The sequence below is a fragment of the Gordionus sp. m RMFG-2023 genome, chromosome 2, assembly GCF_954871325.1.
Source record: "Gordionus sp. m RMFG-2023 chromosome 2, tfGorSpeb1-WG-v2, whole genome shotgun sequence".
Lineage (NCBI taxonomy): Eukaryota > Metazoa > Nematomorpha > Gordioida > Chordodea > Parachordodidae > Gordionus > Gordionus sp. m RMFG-2023.
Genome location: NC_088776.1, coordinates 46,665,399 through 46,684,431, shown reverse-complemented (window position 1 = coordinate 46,684,431; position 19,033 = coordinate 46,665,399). Strand labels below are relative to the sequence as shown.

Here is a 19,033-nt window from a genome sequence, read left to right as displayed (position 1 = left end):
AAAAGGGAGCACAAAAAAAATGTAATTCATCTTTTTTTTGAGAAAATAAAAATGTAATCTATTATAATGAAAATTTAAATTATTATAAGAAAATAAAATAAAATTATAACCTATATAAAATGATTCTCAAATAATAATGTGGATATGAACACAATTTTAACAATATAAATGAAAATGTTTTTTATAAATAGATTTTATCTTATTATTAATTCTTTTTGTACAGTATTATTTATATTATATATTGTAGGAAAAAATAAATATTATTTTGTATAATATTTGATTATTTGTATTGTATAATATTTAATTATTTGTATTGTATAAAATTTAATTATTTGTATTGTATAATATTTAATTATTTGTATAATTTTTAATTATTTTATAATATTTAATTTGTCTCGTTTTTTTGAATAGTCAGTAACGTGCGTTACTTTTTTAAAAAGGTAACGAGTAACAGTAACGCGTTTCTTCTTTCAGCACTATAATAATCTATTTAGTAAAATATTTGTTCCCTAAGTATTTATTTTGAAAGATTCAAATTTTATGGTTTCTTTTTTCAAGTATACAATATTTATTTGATATATTAATTTTGAGGTTCAGATTTTTTATTCAATAAGCTATATTAAAATAAAGTATAGAATATGATCATTTAGATACAAATTAATTATGAATATTACGTTAGGTCGTAATGAGTATCTCATATAAAATTGAAAAATAAATTATTATCCAAATTTTACATATCTAAATAGTAATCCTAAGCTTTCCTGTATATCATTATAGGATAATGTATATAATTTCTTTGAATTACATTATAACATATAATATGTCATTGGAATTGCATAATTTTAGACAGGTGTCTATTCATTATTTTAATTTAAAAGGACACTCTGATTTTCAAATATTTTTTAAATAATGATTTTATTTACTATTTTAAAATTTCATAGTAAATATAAGATTTTGCGCTATATAAAACATCTTCAAAATAATCACAGGAAACTTTCATATTTCTTTCCAAAACTATATCAAGTTTACCAATTACCTTTCAAGCTTACAAAAACTGCCATACCTATAGGAACAGGATTAATTTTAACCTTAGTCCTTCAAAATAAATCTACTGCATATTGCCTAAAATACAATGATTCTAACAGTATATCCTAAAATCAATATAAATTCATATTTTGTTTTTAGCTGAAAATTTGCTGAAAGCTTGTAAAATTAATGATATTAAAGAAGTAGAAAAGTTTGTATATTTAAATTATAATTTTTAACATTGTACTTATAAGAATTCTAAAATTAGAAACTGATGTAAATCAGCGTCATTATCTTGGATGGACCCCTCTTATGGTTGCTTCAATTAATGGAAATATAGAGTTAAATTATATATATATATATTGAAGATTGTAAATATTTTTTATAGTGTAGTTAAATTATTAATTGATGCAGGTGCAGATATTGATATGGAGGATAATTTTTCCAATATATATAATGCTGCCAAAGAATTTAATATGAATACTATGGATGTATTGTTGAAAAGAGAACAAGAATTCAGTGATATACTTAACATTAGAGCATCTTTTAAAGGGTGTACTGCCCTTCATTATTCAGTGCTAGTTGATAATATAGAAATGGCAAAATTTTTATTAAATTCAGGTATTTATCTCATAGAAATTCATCAATACTTATATCTAGGGGTGTACTGACTGATTTCCACTTTTTGGAGGCCGATCTGATCCAATATTTCCGATATTAAACTGATATTACCGATTACTGATTGAATATCATATCTAATTTTGTATTCTGTAAAGATATCAATGGTTTTAATTTTTAATATACTTTTTATTAGCATAATATCTAAAATTTAACTATACCATAACTTAGGTCATTAATATATTATAATGATCAGTTATAGTTTATATTCAATTTAATTGCAATTTTAAAGGTATATAAAATATTTTTATTATTAAATTACTTTTATATAATAAGTAATAACATTAAAGATTCTGAAGAGATTATCACACACCTTTATAAAGAGAATGCACAAAAGAAATAACAATATGGCAGAATGTTTATTAAATATTATTATTAGGGATGTACCGATATTTTTTTATCTGATTTGATCGGGCCAATATTTCACTCATTTTAAAATATCGGTTATCGACCAATATTATTAAATTTTCCGATCCGATATAAAATGGCGTTTTTAACAAAAATAAAATGTTATTTTTAAAAAATCATTTATTTTTATAAATAAAATCGAAATCCATTTTTATGTTTATTTTTTTAATAAGAATAATTAATTAATAAAAATTTTGCCATATTGTTATTTTTTATGTGCATTCTGTTTATAAAAGTGGGCTGGGCAATAATCTCTTCAGGATCTGTTTTTAGTGAAGCTGGTGATATTGACAGTTACCTTTGTTGCAGGCTGACCTCTGATAAATTGGAAATTTTGGTATTTCTAAAAAGAAATCTTTGATATATTAATGTTAAATATTATTTTAAATATTTATTTCAATTTTCATAATATATTTGTTTATCACTTATTATGTATATAGATTAATGTTATTACTTATTATATAAAAGTGATTTAACAATAAAAATATTTTATATACTTTTAGAATTGCAATTGAATTGAATATACACTATAATTGATCATTATAATATACATAAATGACATAAGTTATGGTATAGTTAAATTATAGATGTTATATAATAAAAAGTATATTAAAAATTAAAACCATTGGTACCTTTGCAGAATACAAAATTAGATATGATATCCGATAGGTAATCGGCCGATATGTGATTAATATCGGATGGCCTCCAAAAAGTGGTATCTTTATCAGAGTTTTTAAACGCTATTTTTAAAAGTAGCGTGCTACCGCTATAGCTATTTGTCAAAAAAATAGCGCGCTATTAGCTACTTTTTATAAAAAAAATTTTAGAAACAAATGAAACAAATTTTTTTTATTTATTTTTTGCTTATAATGTAAATGTATAATAAATAATATATAAAAATCAACATTTATAAATATAAAAATATAGTTAGTTTAGATTATAAAAAAATAAGCAATATAAATAATTATTTATTTTAATTTGTTGCATTTTAATAATAATATCATTTCAATATTATCATCCCCAAGTCTAGAGCGACGATCAGAAAGTATAAGCTTTTCTTTACTAAATAATCTCTCGACACTAGCACTTGAGGGCAAGGAATCTCTAAAAATATTTAATCAGATCAATTTATAAATATAAATAAGTTTTTACCTTCTGTTATGTGTCCAACTATCTGCCGGTGTACATATATAAGATATATCTGATAACTCTACTATTAGAGCATCTTTCATCATTTTAAAGTTATCTGCTATTTTATTCATTAGTGTCTGGCGTAAAATTGTTGTACCAGGGGATAGAGTTTTAATCATCATGGTAAATGATAGATTATCAACCAAGGACATTGGCTGAACTGTATAAATTATAAAATCAACAATAACTTTATCAGCCAATTTTTGTGAAATATTGGCATGTTTATTATCAGTTAATTTGGATAGTATTTGTCTTTTTGAATGAAGATTCTCTTATACCAAAATTTTTTATATGTTTCTCTATTTACTTATAGCAATAGGCGTGAACAGTCTAATAAAATAAATAATATTATAATGTAAAAATAACAATTTACCTTTAGGTGTTTCTTCAGGTTATATCTACTCGATTAATTTGATGCTATATTTTTTTTACATTTTAAGCACAGGAAATTGAATCCAGATTTTGTTTTAATATTTATTTTAAAAAATTTTTCAAATCTAGGGAATGGGAAATCGTTATTAGAGCTATTAAGTACATTTTCTTCCATTGAATCTTCCATGTCTGAATCACTTTCAAGGATTTGGATATCCATGGGCGATGCCATTTTAGATTATTAACACAGATTGAAAATATAAATTAAAAATTGAAAATATATTTAAATTTCAAAATTAAATAATAAATTATAAAAATTATAATTAATTATGATATTATATATAAATTTTCATGTTTATACTTACAATTCATTATATTTTTTAAAAGTAGCGCGCTAAAAAATTAAATAATTTTAAAAAAGTAGCGGCTATTAGCTATAGCTACCAAAAAAGATAGCGCGCTAAGTAGCGCGCTACTTTAACAACTCTGATCGGTACACCCCTAATTATTATATTAAACATAAAAATGGATTTCGATTTTATTTATAAAAATAAATATTTTAGATACAATTTTTTATAAAAATTTTATAACATTTTATTTTTAAAGACGCCATTTTATATCGGATCGGAAAATGTTATTATATAACCTATATTTTAAAATGGGTGAAATATCGATCCGATCCGATAAAAATATCGGTGTATCCCTACTTATATCAATTTTTTTTAAATCATTTATTTAAAACATATCAAAATTTGCTTAATATATTTTGAGTCAAAAAATAGAAAGCCCTAATCCAGCCCTTTTAAAAGATGTTTTATGCCCGAAACTGATTTGAGGCCAAACTTCAAGGTCAGGTGCTTAACCAAGAGTTTTCTAAAGGAGGGGGTGGGGGGTAATTTTTTAAATATTGAAATTTTTTTTAGAACAATATAAATATAGTAGAATTAATAAATATAAAATTTATTATAACCAAAAAATGACAATTTCAACAGCAAATAATAAAATATTGTTAAAAAATATTATAGCTATAGCCAATATGTAAGTCATAGTAAAATATAAAATTAATCATTATATGATGATTAAAAAGTTAATCAAAATATCATTCATTTGCGATTGCACCAATTTTTATATTAAATCTCGATATGTTATAAGTTATCCATTTAATCGATTTTAAGATGTTATATATTTGAGATATTTTTATTTTCTATAATGAAGGAAAGATTCTCATTTGGGCTTGTACTTATTGGTTATGTTCCCAAAATATACAGTAATTTTAATATATTTGGAAAAAAATTCCAAAATATATTTAAAGTAAGCAAAGCTTCCATTGTGTTTATTTGAAGATTATCTACTAAGATTAATCTTTTATACCAAGATTTAAAGTCTGAAATTAATAGGCCTTCGGATATATTTATATCCTCTGAATGAAATTTAGCTAAATTTAATTTCCCTTTCTTGTAATAAATAAAAGTATCTTTTAAAATAGAAATGTTTAATGTTTTTTTCCAAAATTTAAAAGAAAATTTCTCAAAGTTTTTGTCAATTCTTATTTTTTTTATTGTTTATTCTATTGTTTATAGTAAATAAAAATCACGTGAGATTAAATTTTATTAAATAACAAACATGCCAATATTGATCCTCTATATTACTATATAGTTTTATGCTCAAAAGTTTCTAACTTTGGAAAACCTTGCATGTAAATATTTGGAATCTCTTGCAACAAGTGTTCCATCAGAATCAGTCTTCATCACAGCTGGTGATATAGATAGCCCTCATAGGCAAAGCTTATTATCACATAAACTTTAGGCTCTTATCTTTATAAAGAAAATCCAATATTATAATTGAAATTAATAATTACATTATTTTATTAATTGATATTTAATTTGTTCAATAAAGAGACATAGTTTGTTATACAGAAAATTTAATCTAAAATTGATAAATGAGTATTCTGATCATCATTAGGAAAAAATATGAAACTATATTTATAATTATTCTTTAGGGGCTATAACTTAATAAAATAAGACATGATTTATCTTATGCAAACCTTTTTACAAATTTAAAGGTAAAACATATTTTGAGAATTTAAGCTTTGTGATTATTTTTATCTCACAGTTTTAAGTTGTTATTTTCAGATTATAATAATTAATTAAACAGTTTTTAATTCATGTTTTCCCGGTTTCTAATAAAATTATTTTTCATTTATTGGATTTTACTGAATGTAGTGGGTTTTAGTGTCTAATAAAATTTTTTACCCATTTAATATAAACACTAGCCGTTATCTTTGTTGCATAACTCTAAGCGTACCGCGAACGTGGTCCACGAGCTTGGTATTAGGCCTTAGCTTGAACCGCAAGTTCGCTAAAAAATCTAAGAGAATCTTATTGGTTTCTTCGCGCTGCTTAGCAGTCTTAAGTATATGTTAGATTTTACCGAATATAGTGAGTCTAATGGCTATTAAAATTAGTAAAATTACGAATTTAATTTAAAAACTAAATAAAATTATAAAACTGATATAATTTAACTGTAAAATCATATTTAAAAAACTGCATATAATTTGTCCCTTTTGCTAATTAATTTTTTATTTATACTGTTTATCAATCGGATCGAAATTAAGCTAAAAATATACTATTAAATTACATATTGATTAATACTTTCTAAAGTTTAGCAAACTTCGTGCTTAGGACTGCATATTAATGAGCATTCATTATCAAATTCTTGAACATATAATTCCATTTAAAATTTAAACTATTTTACTTCTATATCTATTAAATATACCGATAAGAACAGAGAATAGCTATAAAGATTAGAGAATCATAAGATTCATAAATATTTTAAATCGGGAAAAGTAAACCTTAATGTATTTGTAAATGTAATTAATTTTGCAATTTAAAATCAGATTACGACTCAATTTAAGGGATGTCTATATTGGCTCACCCAGATTTAGTGTTTCTATAATTTTCCTTCTATCCTTACCTGCCAATAATGCGGTTTTCTTTAAACTATCTATCAAACGAGTTGAAGCACTAAAATATACTAAGTACGCATTAATTTTTGACATATCAGAGTTAATGCTTCCAGGAGTTTTGATGACTTACGCTAGGCACGATGTATAATTTATATTTCGCCTGTAATTCAATTACTTTTTTTATGTCTGGCTTTGATTGAAGAACTCCTTGGATAAGTCCTGGCTACGCCACTGGCTGAAAACTAAATAGTGCTGATCTATGAGTGTTTTATTTTATATAGAATCGTTTATTATTAAAATTATTAAAAATAGTATCTATTTGAAAATATTTTTAAGGTTTGATTTTGCACCATAACTGAAAGATTTACTTTTGTAGTTTTATTCAACAGCTTCAATACAGGTATCTTTAACTTTTTACTTGTAGCACTTTTTATGCTTTATTTTCTCAGTTTTTGATTCAACTCCAAGTTCAGCTTGAAATATTACTTCAAAAGTTTTAATTATGCAACAAAGAAAAATATTTTTATATAAAATTATGTATATTATTGATAAATTATATATTTCTTATATAAATAAAGTATTTTTTTTGTGTCATTCGATGTCCAGAAAAAACACATGGGATATACTATCTTCATTACTTACACCATTCTGTTTCGAAGGAATTAATTGTATAATTTTTGTATGAACTGAGATATTGATGCATCTCTAGTATTATTCGGAAATGATTTTCTTTTATATTTTTACGCCATCAGCTGAGGTATTGATTCCTCTTCTAATATTCTTAAATAATTTCATTTATACTTTTTTTAAATATAATTTGTATTCGATTTTAAGGGAGTTATATTTTTTCACATATTAAAATATGATTATTATGCAGATATTAAATATTTACAATTGAAGTTTTATTTATCATAATCATATAAATTATACTTAATTATTTCAAAAATTATGCAATTAGGGGCAAATCCATTGGTGGAAAACAAAAATGGACATAAACCTATTGATTACATTAAAGGGGAAAAAATGGAAAAACTTTTAAAAGATTATATGAATAAAGTAACATTGCAAATTTATGAATAAATTTTTAACAACACTAATTATCTGTTTTTAAATTGAGTTTCCCCTGAAATATAAACTGTTTATCATATAAATGTATACAAAAAAAACATATACACAATTTAGGAAAAGTTCAATTTTCTAAAACATAAAATGTCTTTAAGAATTCTTTTTTAATCTTTAAGTTTCTTCATTTCTTTCTTTTTTTAAATATTAGACCTTAAAACAATCGTTGAATTCTATTTTCATTTCCTAAGATCTTGTCAAACGGCTCGATTTGAGCCGATTTTGCGATTAAATCAATATTTAAGCTAGAAAACATTTGTGTAAGCATCGAAATTTCGCTAACAGATGCTTTATGCCATAACAAAATCTTCAGGCTTACTTAATATTTTTCTGAATAATTAATGAGTTAGCCTTTAAAAATCGGATTAAATAGAGCCGTTTAACAACACTAGTCCAGATGCACGGGTGCATTCTTTTAAACCAGTACTGATACCAAACCATAAAAATAACTTATCCATATCAAATACTCATTCAATCACAAATTGAGTGAGGTTTCAAGCTCTGCCTTGCCAGCGCAAATTAGGCATTTCGAATGGTATGCAAATTATCGTTTGGCGCTAAAAATCATTTTTATAGGCGTTAACTGGTTTTTTTTAAAATACCTTTTAGCACATTTTTTTGTTTCAATCTAACATACTGAATTTTTTTTAGTATTAAAAATCCCACCTCAATTTAAACTAAGGTTGCGTTACGTTTTTTTTAAATTAATAGAGTACCGCAAAACGCCAACCCTCAATTTGTGCTGTTTACATAAGTTTAGATTTTCAGAACCCAAACCTACAAATAGTTCCACTGGGTCCTTTCTATTTTTATTTTTATAAAAAAAATTTAAAATACTATAAATCTATTAAAAAAAATAAATAAAATTTAAGGGGTGGTGTGAATTTGCATTATTTAAAAAAAAATTATTTAGAAAATATTAATATGTAAAATAATTACACATAAAATAACAAAAAAAAAGTAAAAAGATCAGATCGGTTTTTACAGGTATCGGTCCTATCCGATATTTTTGGTAAACGCTAAATATCGGCGCCGATCCGACTGGATATTTAATATCGGCACAGCCCTAAAATTTATACGCATATATTTTTGATTTAGGGAGGCTAATTATCATTTTTGAATACCGCCCACAAGGTTAAAATTGAATATGAACCGATGCCATGATTAGCGGTACATCGCTGCTCATTTGTGACCCACAATTTTAACCAATATTTTTCATTTTTATCTTTTAATAACTAAGAAGCTTTTAATGGGAAAATGCTCTTAATTTACTTTTGAAACTTGAGAGGAATTCTCTTTATATAAAACTTATTCTCAATTTTTTTTTAGCTTTTTTTAACTAGAATATTTTTATAAAGTTCAAAAATGCAATATTATTTTTTTTTTATATATATTTTCCAAAAAAAATTATTTTTTAAACCGATCCTATCATTTTTATAGTTTGAAATCCTGAAAGCAGAGCGCGAAGCCGAAGAAAGGCGCAAATTTCCCTTGGAACAACGCATTAAACAAAACATAATAGGACAAGAGATGGCTATTTCTATTGTGGCCGGGGCTATAAGACGCAAAGAGAACGGCTGGTTTGACGATGAACACCCATTGGTCTTCCTATTTTTGGGATCTTCTGGAATAGGTTTATTTTTAATAAAAATTAATTTTATGAAAGATAGAATGCATCATGTAATATAAGTTTCTACTGGTAATACTCCACATATTAATCCCCCCCCCCTTCCCCATATTTAAAAGATATTTTGCAAATGAAAACCTTTTTAAAAAAAAATTCCAGTAATTTAAAATTTTAAGCTCCATTGTTAAGTTATTTTTATAGAATAGATTTTTTTTGAATATAGGATCATAATAGATTTGATAAATTATTCAGATCGACTAAATTAGTTACTAATTTATTCGTATGTCCCAAACATTTAAAACTAAATTTACATAACTCATATGTGCTCATTTAAAATTTGCGAATAACATACGATTCCAAAATTTGGTTCACGAAAATTAGTTACTAATTATAGTTATGAAACTTGGACACTTACGCTTAATAACATTCATGAGAAATTCGAAATTTACTATATTATTATATTTGAATCTATAGGTAAAACTGAAACGGCCAAACAAATAGCAAAATATCTACACAATCCAAAATCTAAAAGCAATTCTGCAACAGTTAAAGGTGATAAATAAAACTTATTATTTTTGTTTATTATATGATAATCTTTAAAAAGAAATAATATGGATTTAAGCAAATAATTTTTATAGACCAATGTCTCAGAGCTTAATTGACTATAAACCATCAATTTATATCCCCACTTCCAACTAGAATATTGAATGATGGACTTCAAATAAAGTGTATGATGAATTTTTTATACGATTTTTTTTATAAAATTATAGTTAAACTCTTGTTAATCAGATGGATACTATAATATTGGTTTGTTTATTTTTTCTCGAATAATGTTTATACATTATTTCCATAGTTTTAAATTTTTATGATAAACGTAATGATATTTGATGATAAATAAATATTTGTACGAAAATAAATACCTTTTCAGAGGAGAAATCATAAATATTGTCAAAAAATATTTGTGTAACTTATTCTGTCACCTAATATTAGGGCTTCGAATATCAAAAAATTAAAAATTTTGTTCTTTATATACTTTATTAAGTTTTTAATAATTTTAAATCAAATTAATTTAATATATTTTTAAAATCCCTCCAAATGATTTTTTTTTCATAATTTATAATTACTCACCATTATTTTCAATATCGAATAATGGAAGGATTGATTATAGTAAATTTATAATATCAACTGGGAATTTTTATGCTTTATCCCTTTATATACATAACAAAACCTAGACTTATTTAATAATTTTAAAAACTAAGAACTCCTAAACACCAATTCCATATTGTCATGGGTGACATCTTAGCTATGATATTGCCTGAAGATTTTATTTTAATTTGAAAAATTCGAAGAATTTTTTTTTATTTGATATTGAAGTTCTACTAGTTTCAAAGTGAACAATTACCAATGATTAATTTTTAATTTTAAAGCTATCTGGCAAAAATGGCTCTTTAGTTATAAACTAACGTTATTTATCTTGGCACAAGATTGGCCAGATGAAATAAAAATGAACTTAACTATCTTATAAATGATATATACTACTTTCCAGGGAAAATTTTTTCAAAATTACCACTAATTTTAATAAATGGGTTATACATTTTTTTTAATAATTAACACCCATTTAAATAAAAGCATTAATATTTTGTTTAAAATAGCTTTCTTGCTAAATTCTAGAGCTTTTTTAGATAAAACATTATTTCCCTTGTTGCATAAGGTCATCTTATTATAATTTCCTTCCGTTAGCTCTAAGCAAAAGCAAAATGGTGAAATTTAAAATAATTATAATATCGAAAAGTTATATAATAATTATTTTGAAAATATTATTTTATAATTCCACACTTTGCGCTGATATAATAAAGCTATATTATTTAAATATATCTATAGCTTTTATAACATTTTAATATCGAATATTATTATATAATTTATTTCTTTGAATTCATATATATTTAATATGTATGATTAAATTTTATACTCTACTAGAGGAAACAGCAAACTTCTTAGTAATTCGCGAACGTTGTTTTAATTTTATATAATTTTGCTTATAAAAAAATATTCGGTTGTTTCTTGTAATTTTAAAATATATCCCCGGCCCGAAAGATCTCCAGTGTAGGTAATATTATATTATAAAATGATATTAAGATTACGATTTTAAATAAAACATTTAAAATTTCCTTGTAAATTATGTATAAGCTTCGAGATTTCAATAATATATGTTATGACCTTTGTTCTTTCTATGAACAAAATCTTCAGGCTTGCCTAATATTTTTCTGGATGAAATATTGAGTTAGCCGTTTTTAAAAATCGGCTCAAAACAAGCCTGTTAACAAGAAAAAAATCGAGAATAATTATATCGTCGAGTCAATATTTCGTTTTTATGTTGAAGGGTTCAGCGAGGTTGTTATAATCTAATTATCTTGCTTTTTTAAAATATTTATAAAATTTCTTTTATAAATAAATAAATAGAAATAATATTCTTTATCAAAAATTCCCTTGCCTACCATTTGTGATGGCAAGGATTCGAACCCAGGATATGTAAGGTTTCGATCAACTATTTGATATATCCAGAAAATTATCTCACGTTTAGGGTTTCTATTGTTTATTGTAATAAAATATGATAAAATATTAGATAAAATTCTATTATTAAAAACATATTAAAGATTCTTCAACAAAATAATATTAATATTTTATCACATTTCACCAATAAATGCTCTAAACAAAAGTTAGTGATAATAATTGACATAAAAATATTTAACGCCATCTATATAATTTTTTATTAATTATATTTTTAGGGTTTTGATTTTATGATGTCGGTCTATAATAGTTTATTAAACAACGTGCAAATTTTATAAGTGCTAAGTTTTATTTTTTTATCTAGTTATAAAAATTTTGTCAAGGAGATTTTATTCCCCCCCCCTTCTTCCTCATATAATCATTTGTATTAATTATATTTCCATTATATCTATTATTATACTTTGTATTATGAAGTCGTTGTTTGTTAAATTTCTTGAATTTTCTAGAATTATGTTTTGGACATGATTTTATTTTTATACTATCATTTTGTCAGATTTAATTTGTCTATTACATTATTAATAAATTTACTAATAATATAAGAAGTTTGAATAATGACTTAAATAAAAATATTTTTTAATTATCTACATTAAATTGCAACACTGTTTATAAATGTGCAAAATTTTAATTTTTAATAGGATTTGTGAGAATGAATTACAAACAAGATTTATATTAAACTTTAATTTAAAAATTACCTATTTATAAAAATGCTAGCTAATAACTCGTCAAGAATGACGGGGTTGAGGGGTAATTAGTTAGTTTGTATATATAGTACTAAATATGCTTTATATTAAAATTTAGGAGAAAAAGATGTAAAATTGTTGCAATGTAACCCGTGGGCATGGGCATTAAGGGTATTAGAAATATCAAAATTTAAATTTGTGATAGGAATCATATTGGGTAAAATTAAAAATAGAGATGCTTCAAAATTTTTGAATTTTAAATATGGGCTAGACATTGGCCTGAAAATTTTTTGCAGACATCGCCAGGCCTGATCAAAAAACCAAGTCACATGCAACTTCATAAAATTTTGCCACTTATTTTTATTGTAATTTAATAAAAATGTCTTAAATTTAATTATTTTAGATTTGTGATATATTGAATTAAATTTAAAATTGAGATGCTTGGAAATTTTTTAATTTTAAATATGGGGTAGACATTGGCCTGAAATTTTTTTTCTCAAACCTGGCCAACCCATAATAATTTTGTAATCTCTGAAAACTATATTGTTTACAAAATTTTCTCTAGCCCGCTTATCGTGCTAAATATTGTCTTAAATGGCTAAAAATAACCGGGCCGGGCCTAAAAAATTTTTTAAAAATATACCTGGGTCATATATTTTAAAACCAAATATTTTAAATTGCCATTATTAGCTATAAAAATTAAAAATAAATATTAAAAAAAATGGTACCTTTACAGGTCTCTGCTAAAAATTTCGTAATTACCCATCTATTGCAGTAATTATCGAGCGAACTTTTTTAATATCATATCGGAATCTTTGTATTTGAAAAGATTTTTTAAAACTTTTTTAGGCTTCATTCGTCTCGATATGTCCGAATACCAAGAGAAGCATGAGGTGGCCAAATTCATAGGTTCTCCTCCTGGCTACGTTGGTCACGAAGAAGGTGGTCAACTTACCACCAAACTCAAGGAGTGTCCGGATGCCGTAGTGCTCTTCGACGAAGTTGATAAAGCCCATCCTGACGTTTTAACCATTATGTTGCAATTGTTTGATGAAGTATAACATTTGCGAATTTCATCATTCTATCATTAGAGATGAAGTGTATCATGAGCTAAAATAAATAACGCATATTAACAAATAGGTCTTAAAATAAAAATGTTTTGCATTATTTTATTATTTTTTAAGTTTCTTATTGATTTTAAATTATCCTTTTTAAGAAAGAAAGAAAAATAAGGCGAGAAAAGGGCAGAAAACTATATTTAAAACAAATCTATTTTAGTATTTTTCAATGTAGTATAAAGTTTCCGAATATTTTAAAATGCAATAGCTTATCCCATTTCTGAAACGACAAATTCTTATAAATAATTTTTAAATTTGCAGAAACAAACATTATATTAAAGTTACCCAAAAGATGATATATTTTATTCCGAAAAAATAACATTTAATAAAACGATTTATAAAATGTTTATTTTTCCATCTTTATCCTTCCCTTTAGGGACGACTTACCGACGGAAAGGGTAAAACTATCGAATGCAAAGACGCCATATTTGTTATGACTTCGAATCTGGCCAGTGAAGTTATCGCCAATCACGCCTTACAATTGAGAAAGGAAGCTGCTGAAATGGCTAAACAGAAAAAAAGTAATTTTTTTTGATATGCTGTAATCTACTTCTAAAATAGAATAAAATAAAGAAGGAAAGGTATAATTATCTAAAAGCTGCTCATTTCTGGGTTTAATAGAAAAATCAATATAAAGCGTACTAATGCTAAGTGGAGGTACTCCATAGAAAAAAAAAATTTTACGGCCAAAGTTATTTAAAGAGGAGATCTAAAAATATTCAAAATAATTCATGCTTGAAAAAATCCACCCAAATTTCTCCTCTTACAAAATTCGTGGATATTCAATGTGCACTATATAGTAGTGCGCGGGTTAGAAATATTTTCAAAACATTGTGACCATCGTAAAAAAATTTCGGGCAAAATGAGTATAACAGGCTTATATTTATTAAAAATAATTTTTTATTTTACAATATTGCATTTTATAAATTTAAAAAAATGTATTAAAATAAAATAAAATATCACTTAAAGCACTTTAATAGATTTTGATACAAATGATTCCCTTAAAAATTTTCAGGATCTCCTTCCTAATTTTTTTATTAAATATCAATCTAACTCTAACATTCATTAGTCCCTAGTCTAATCCTAGATTCAATGAAATCAGATTTAGTCAATATATAGAAAATTTCTATATGTTTTGTTTAAGGAGTTTGACAGGGATCAGCTTAAAGGACTAGATTAGGAGATGGCATCTTTGGATGTTTTATTCATTAAATTATTAATGATTGCCATATAATCCATAATAATTAATTTCAATGCCTATTCATGTATATTTTTTTCTTTAAAGATTTAGAAAATCTAGAAGATATTGAAGAGATAACGTTATCCAAGAAATTCAAGGAACAAGTTGTCGAACCTATACTAAAAGTTAGTAAACATTTATGTGTTTAGATTTTGAATATTAAACAATGTAAACATCATTTTGTCAGGCAATTTATAATTTTTATATAATTATATCAAACTTATAAAAGAGACATTTTAGAAGGGACGAATTTTTAGGAAGGATCAATGAAATTGTTTATTTTTTGCCATTCTCTCCACCCGAGATAACCAAACTAGTCCTCAAGGAACTAAAATTTTGGGCTGTAAAGGTTACATAATAATTTTGATTTTTTTTTATAAAAAAATGCTTATTTCATATTTTAGTTGTCTAGAGAAAGTCCAGCATTCCCTCCCAATAGCATTTTTGGGACGTGCTCCTTGGACCTTCTATACTATATTTTTATTTCGTTACCACTTTTTGTATACACATTGTCTCGATAAAATTATAAAAAATTATAGGCCAAAAAACGCAACGATATTGAATTATCTTGGGACCGAGAAGTTTTAGACGTGTTAGCCGATGGTTACAATGTTCGATACGGTGCTAGATCTATCAAATATGAGGTTGATTTAATCTTACATTTCAATATTATTGACAATTTCTAAGTGTTATGAACAAAAGCCTGACTTTAAGATAGACATTGCCTAACATTCGTGCATTCCAAAGGGTGCAAAGCAACACTCCTGTCCTATATATGTTACTATAAAAAAATTTTGATCTCACATAAAAGGTAGATTATGAATATCAGCGCTTGAAACTTGATGATTCTTAAAAAAAGGATATTTCCTTTACTTTACATCTCATTTATTTTTCAAAATTGAATACTTTATTCAGACTGAATATATTTAAAAGGGGAGGATATTTGATGGCTATTAAGCCTGATTTTTGAGAGAGAAAATATGATCTAGGACTAACTAATAACAAACCAAAAAATGTGTTTCCTATTCGCTTTTCTGAATGGGTTACAGAAATATCAACAACAAAAGAGCCAAGCCTCGACATAACTTTGCGAATATTTTTTTAATGGATTAAAAATGAAATTATGATGGATATCCAATTCCAAATATTGATTATTCCATTATTTTATAATAATAACGTAGAATTTATTGATTAATATATTTTAAAATATTACTAAAATAGGACGATGCACAGAGAGAGAAAGATAATATGTTCCTTTTTTGATATCTCTACCCTTAATATCTTTTTAGAGTTTGGAACCTGAACTAAAAAGGGTTCCATTTTTTTAAAGATTTGACTAGGATTTATATATCATTTTTCTAAGAACCAGTTTCGGTTTCTAAATTTCTTTTTTCTTTAGAAAAAATTATGTAGCCGATTTGAATTATTTAATTAAATTTACTATAAAATGATAATATCATATAAATAGGTGGAAAGAAGGGTCGTCAATCAACTCGCCGCCGCTTACGAACAAAATCTAGTGGAAAAGGGCAGTTCAATTCATTTAAAAGTTGAGAACGATCTTAAGAAAACGCGCTCTATTAATTCTTCAGATTCGGGAGAAGGCCAATTAATAAAACTTCAGCTGATCAGAAAAAATAATAAATCCTCGAATGATCTATTTTCCAACCCCGAAAAATTATTGATTTTGGATTGAACATCATCTCACTTTTTTAAAAAATAAAAAGAAACAAATTAATTTAAATTATCGGCCTAATTTAAGTATTAAATATTATTTTTGACACCATGAAATCGATATTATCGCATTTGGAAACGCAACATTATAGAATAGGATTTTATTTTATTGCAAAATATTCATAAACTTGTTGGGGACACAACCATTTTTTTTTCTTATCACGTAAAAAATTTTTGGCATAAATAATGGGCATATTCATGAAAACCAGTAATTCAATTTCGCTTACAAATTATTGGATCATAGTGTGCTATTTTAAAATATTTACGATTAATTTTAATTATAAAATATAATTCAATTAAATAATCAGTCATTTTTTAAAAAAATTTATAAATATAAGGAAAAAAAAGTTGCTGCGTCGAAACGCAAAGCATTTTAAATGGTATCCTGCAAATTGATGAAATTTAAGCATTTGGTTAAAAAACGCAAATAGATTTTTTTTAAAGAATTCTAAAATTCGATCTCAATTTGGAAACGCTAAGATTTTATTTGTTTGAAACGCAATACAAAACTAATACGCCAAATTTTGAAACACTATTAACCAAGAATGAAAACGAATATTCATAAAAAAAGATATATTGTAAATTCAAAATGTACTCTTTTTTTTGAGATGCAAAATTACGATCCCATTTCAAGGCGCTTCGATTTTTTTCGGCATATCCTAGTTATTTAAAAGTTTACCCTGCGCTGATTTTTACAATTTGGTTATCACTGTATTTTATGGTTCAAAAATGGGAATCCAAAATACGAGAAGCAAATTAATATTTCAATGTGGAAGCTTTTTATAAAATTCGACGAGTTTGTTTTTTTAGGCTTCATCCGATACCAATGTACAGCTTAGCCCATATACTCGAGCCGAACCTTAATCCCGAATAATATTTTCCCACCAATTAATAATAATGAAAGGGGTTAAGATATAGGTTTTATAATAATCTTTGCTGTTTCTTTTGATAAATAGGGTTTTCGGTTAAATATTGCATTTCTATGTTAAGGTTTTTAAGTTAAAATTGTAATTTTTGAAGAAAAAACAAAATCATAGTAAATAAATTACAATCATATCATCATCCATTATATTATGTTAATGAATTTATAATGATAAATATCGTGTATAAAGTAGGGTTGACAAAATCATCGATTTGAAAAAATAAAAAATATAAACCAAATATTAATATTTTAATTAAAGAAGTAGACTTAGAAGAAAAATATCATACATCATAATTTTTTACCTGTAAAAATTTAATGCTTCAGGAGATCTAGTAATTGAAAAAATAATGATAAGTCGCCAAATGAAAATCCGATTTTCAATCAAAAATTCGATATATGCAAACTGTTTAAAAAATTTTAACTATTCGATATCAGTTAGTCTGAAAGACATTCATTTTCTTTAACGAATACTAATCTGAATATCCTTAAATAAAACTGTTAAATTTTATTTTATAGACTAATAAAATAATGGTGGTTTAATTATTTTCAATTTTGGCTCTGTTATTTCACAATTGGGTGTACTGATACATTGGTCAAATTTAATATATTCGTTAATTTGAAATAATTTTGATTTAATTTTGTGGCAATTGTTTAGTATGTCCTAAAAATTTTAAAACTCTTCCTCTCCTTTCTTTTCTGTTAGAAACTAGTTCTTCAGTTATATTATGTTAAATATGATTTAATTAAAATATATTCGTTAATTTGAAATAATTTTGATTTAATTTTGTGGCAATTGTTTAGTATGTCCTAAAAAATTTAAAACTCTCCCTCTCCTTTCTTTTCTGTTAGAAACTAGTTCTTCAGTTATAATCTGTTAAATATGATTTAATTAACCTTTTTCCTGAAGATAAATCAATTATTTATAACAAAATATTACACAAATCATAAGCAATTTAATTATTTTTAAAATGTTTAGTTATTTGACAAAATTTAAAAAAAAGATTATGTCTAAATTAGATTAGTTTATTATTCAATTATTATATGGAAGCTTTTATAACCCACCATCTTGAAAATCAACATTATTATAATACTTTCACCGACATTTCTTATATCATCTAACCCACAATATATTACAAATTTAACAAACAATGAAACTGTAGTGGCTATTTTCAGCTAATATCTTATCTATAAATCATGGTAAAATTACACGCCACAACCCGTTTAATAAAATTATGTATTCCGATGAAATAATTTGATGAATCTAATTCATAGTAAAATAGCTTCAGTAGAATATTTTCTATTTTAAGAACCCCTTTTTTAGAAGTAGGGTTCATAGCCTTGAATTTAGCAAACTAATTATTTTTTTTAGAATATTATTCAAT

The 19,033-nt window shown here is 24.9% G+C and overlaps 1 protein-coding gene across 2 annotated transcripts; it reads left to right on the top strand.

Moving 5' to 3' along the window:
* Window positions 1-888: 888 nt before the first annotated feature.
* On the top strand, window positions 889-16,918 carry LOC135923270 (mitochondrial disaggregase-like). Of its 2 annotated transcripts, none has more exons than XM_065457930.1 (13): window positions 889-1,144; window positions 1,186-1,237; window positions 1,281-1,367; window positions 1,415-1,647; window positions 7,599-7,696; window positions 9,203-9,395; window positions 9,864-9,941; window positions 13,487-13,692; window positions 14,132-14,276; window positions 15,041-15,120; window positions 15,225-15,344; window positions 15,535-15,639; window positions 16,464-16,918. In XM_065457930.1, exons 1-13 carry the CDS (start codon window positions 910-912, stop codon window positions 16,689-16,691), a joined length of 1,860 nt encoding a protein of 619 aa, XP_065314002.1. In that variant the 5' UTR covers window positions 889-909; the 3' UTR covers window positions 16,692-16,918. The 2 variants fall into 2 exon arrangements, with proteins under 2 accessions (XP_065314002.1, XP_065314003.1); XM_065457931.1 differs by having other exon boundaries at window positions 1,006-1,144; window positions 1,186-1,229; window positions 16,464-16,913.
* Window positions 16,919-19,033: the final 2,115 nt, after the last annotated feature.

Bases quoted from the DNA above. Each gene is read 5' to 3' on its own strand.
- LOC135923270 (XM_065457930.1), top strand. From the start codon at position 910: ATGATTTTATTTACTATTTTAAAATTTCATAGTAAATATAAGATTTTG. The intron at 1,368-1,414 runs GTTAAATTATAT...TATTTTTTATAG, and splicing joins TCAATTAATGGAAATATAGA to TGTAGTTAAATTATTAATTG. The intron at 1,648-7,598 runs GTATTTATCTCA...TTATGCAATTAG, and splicing joins AAAATTTTTATTAAATTCAG to GGGCAAATCCATTGGTGGAA.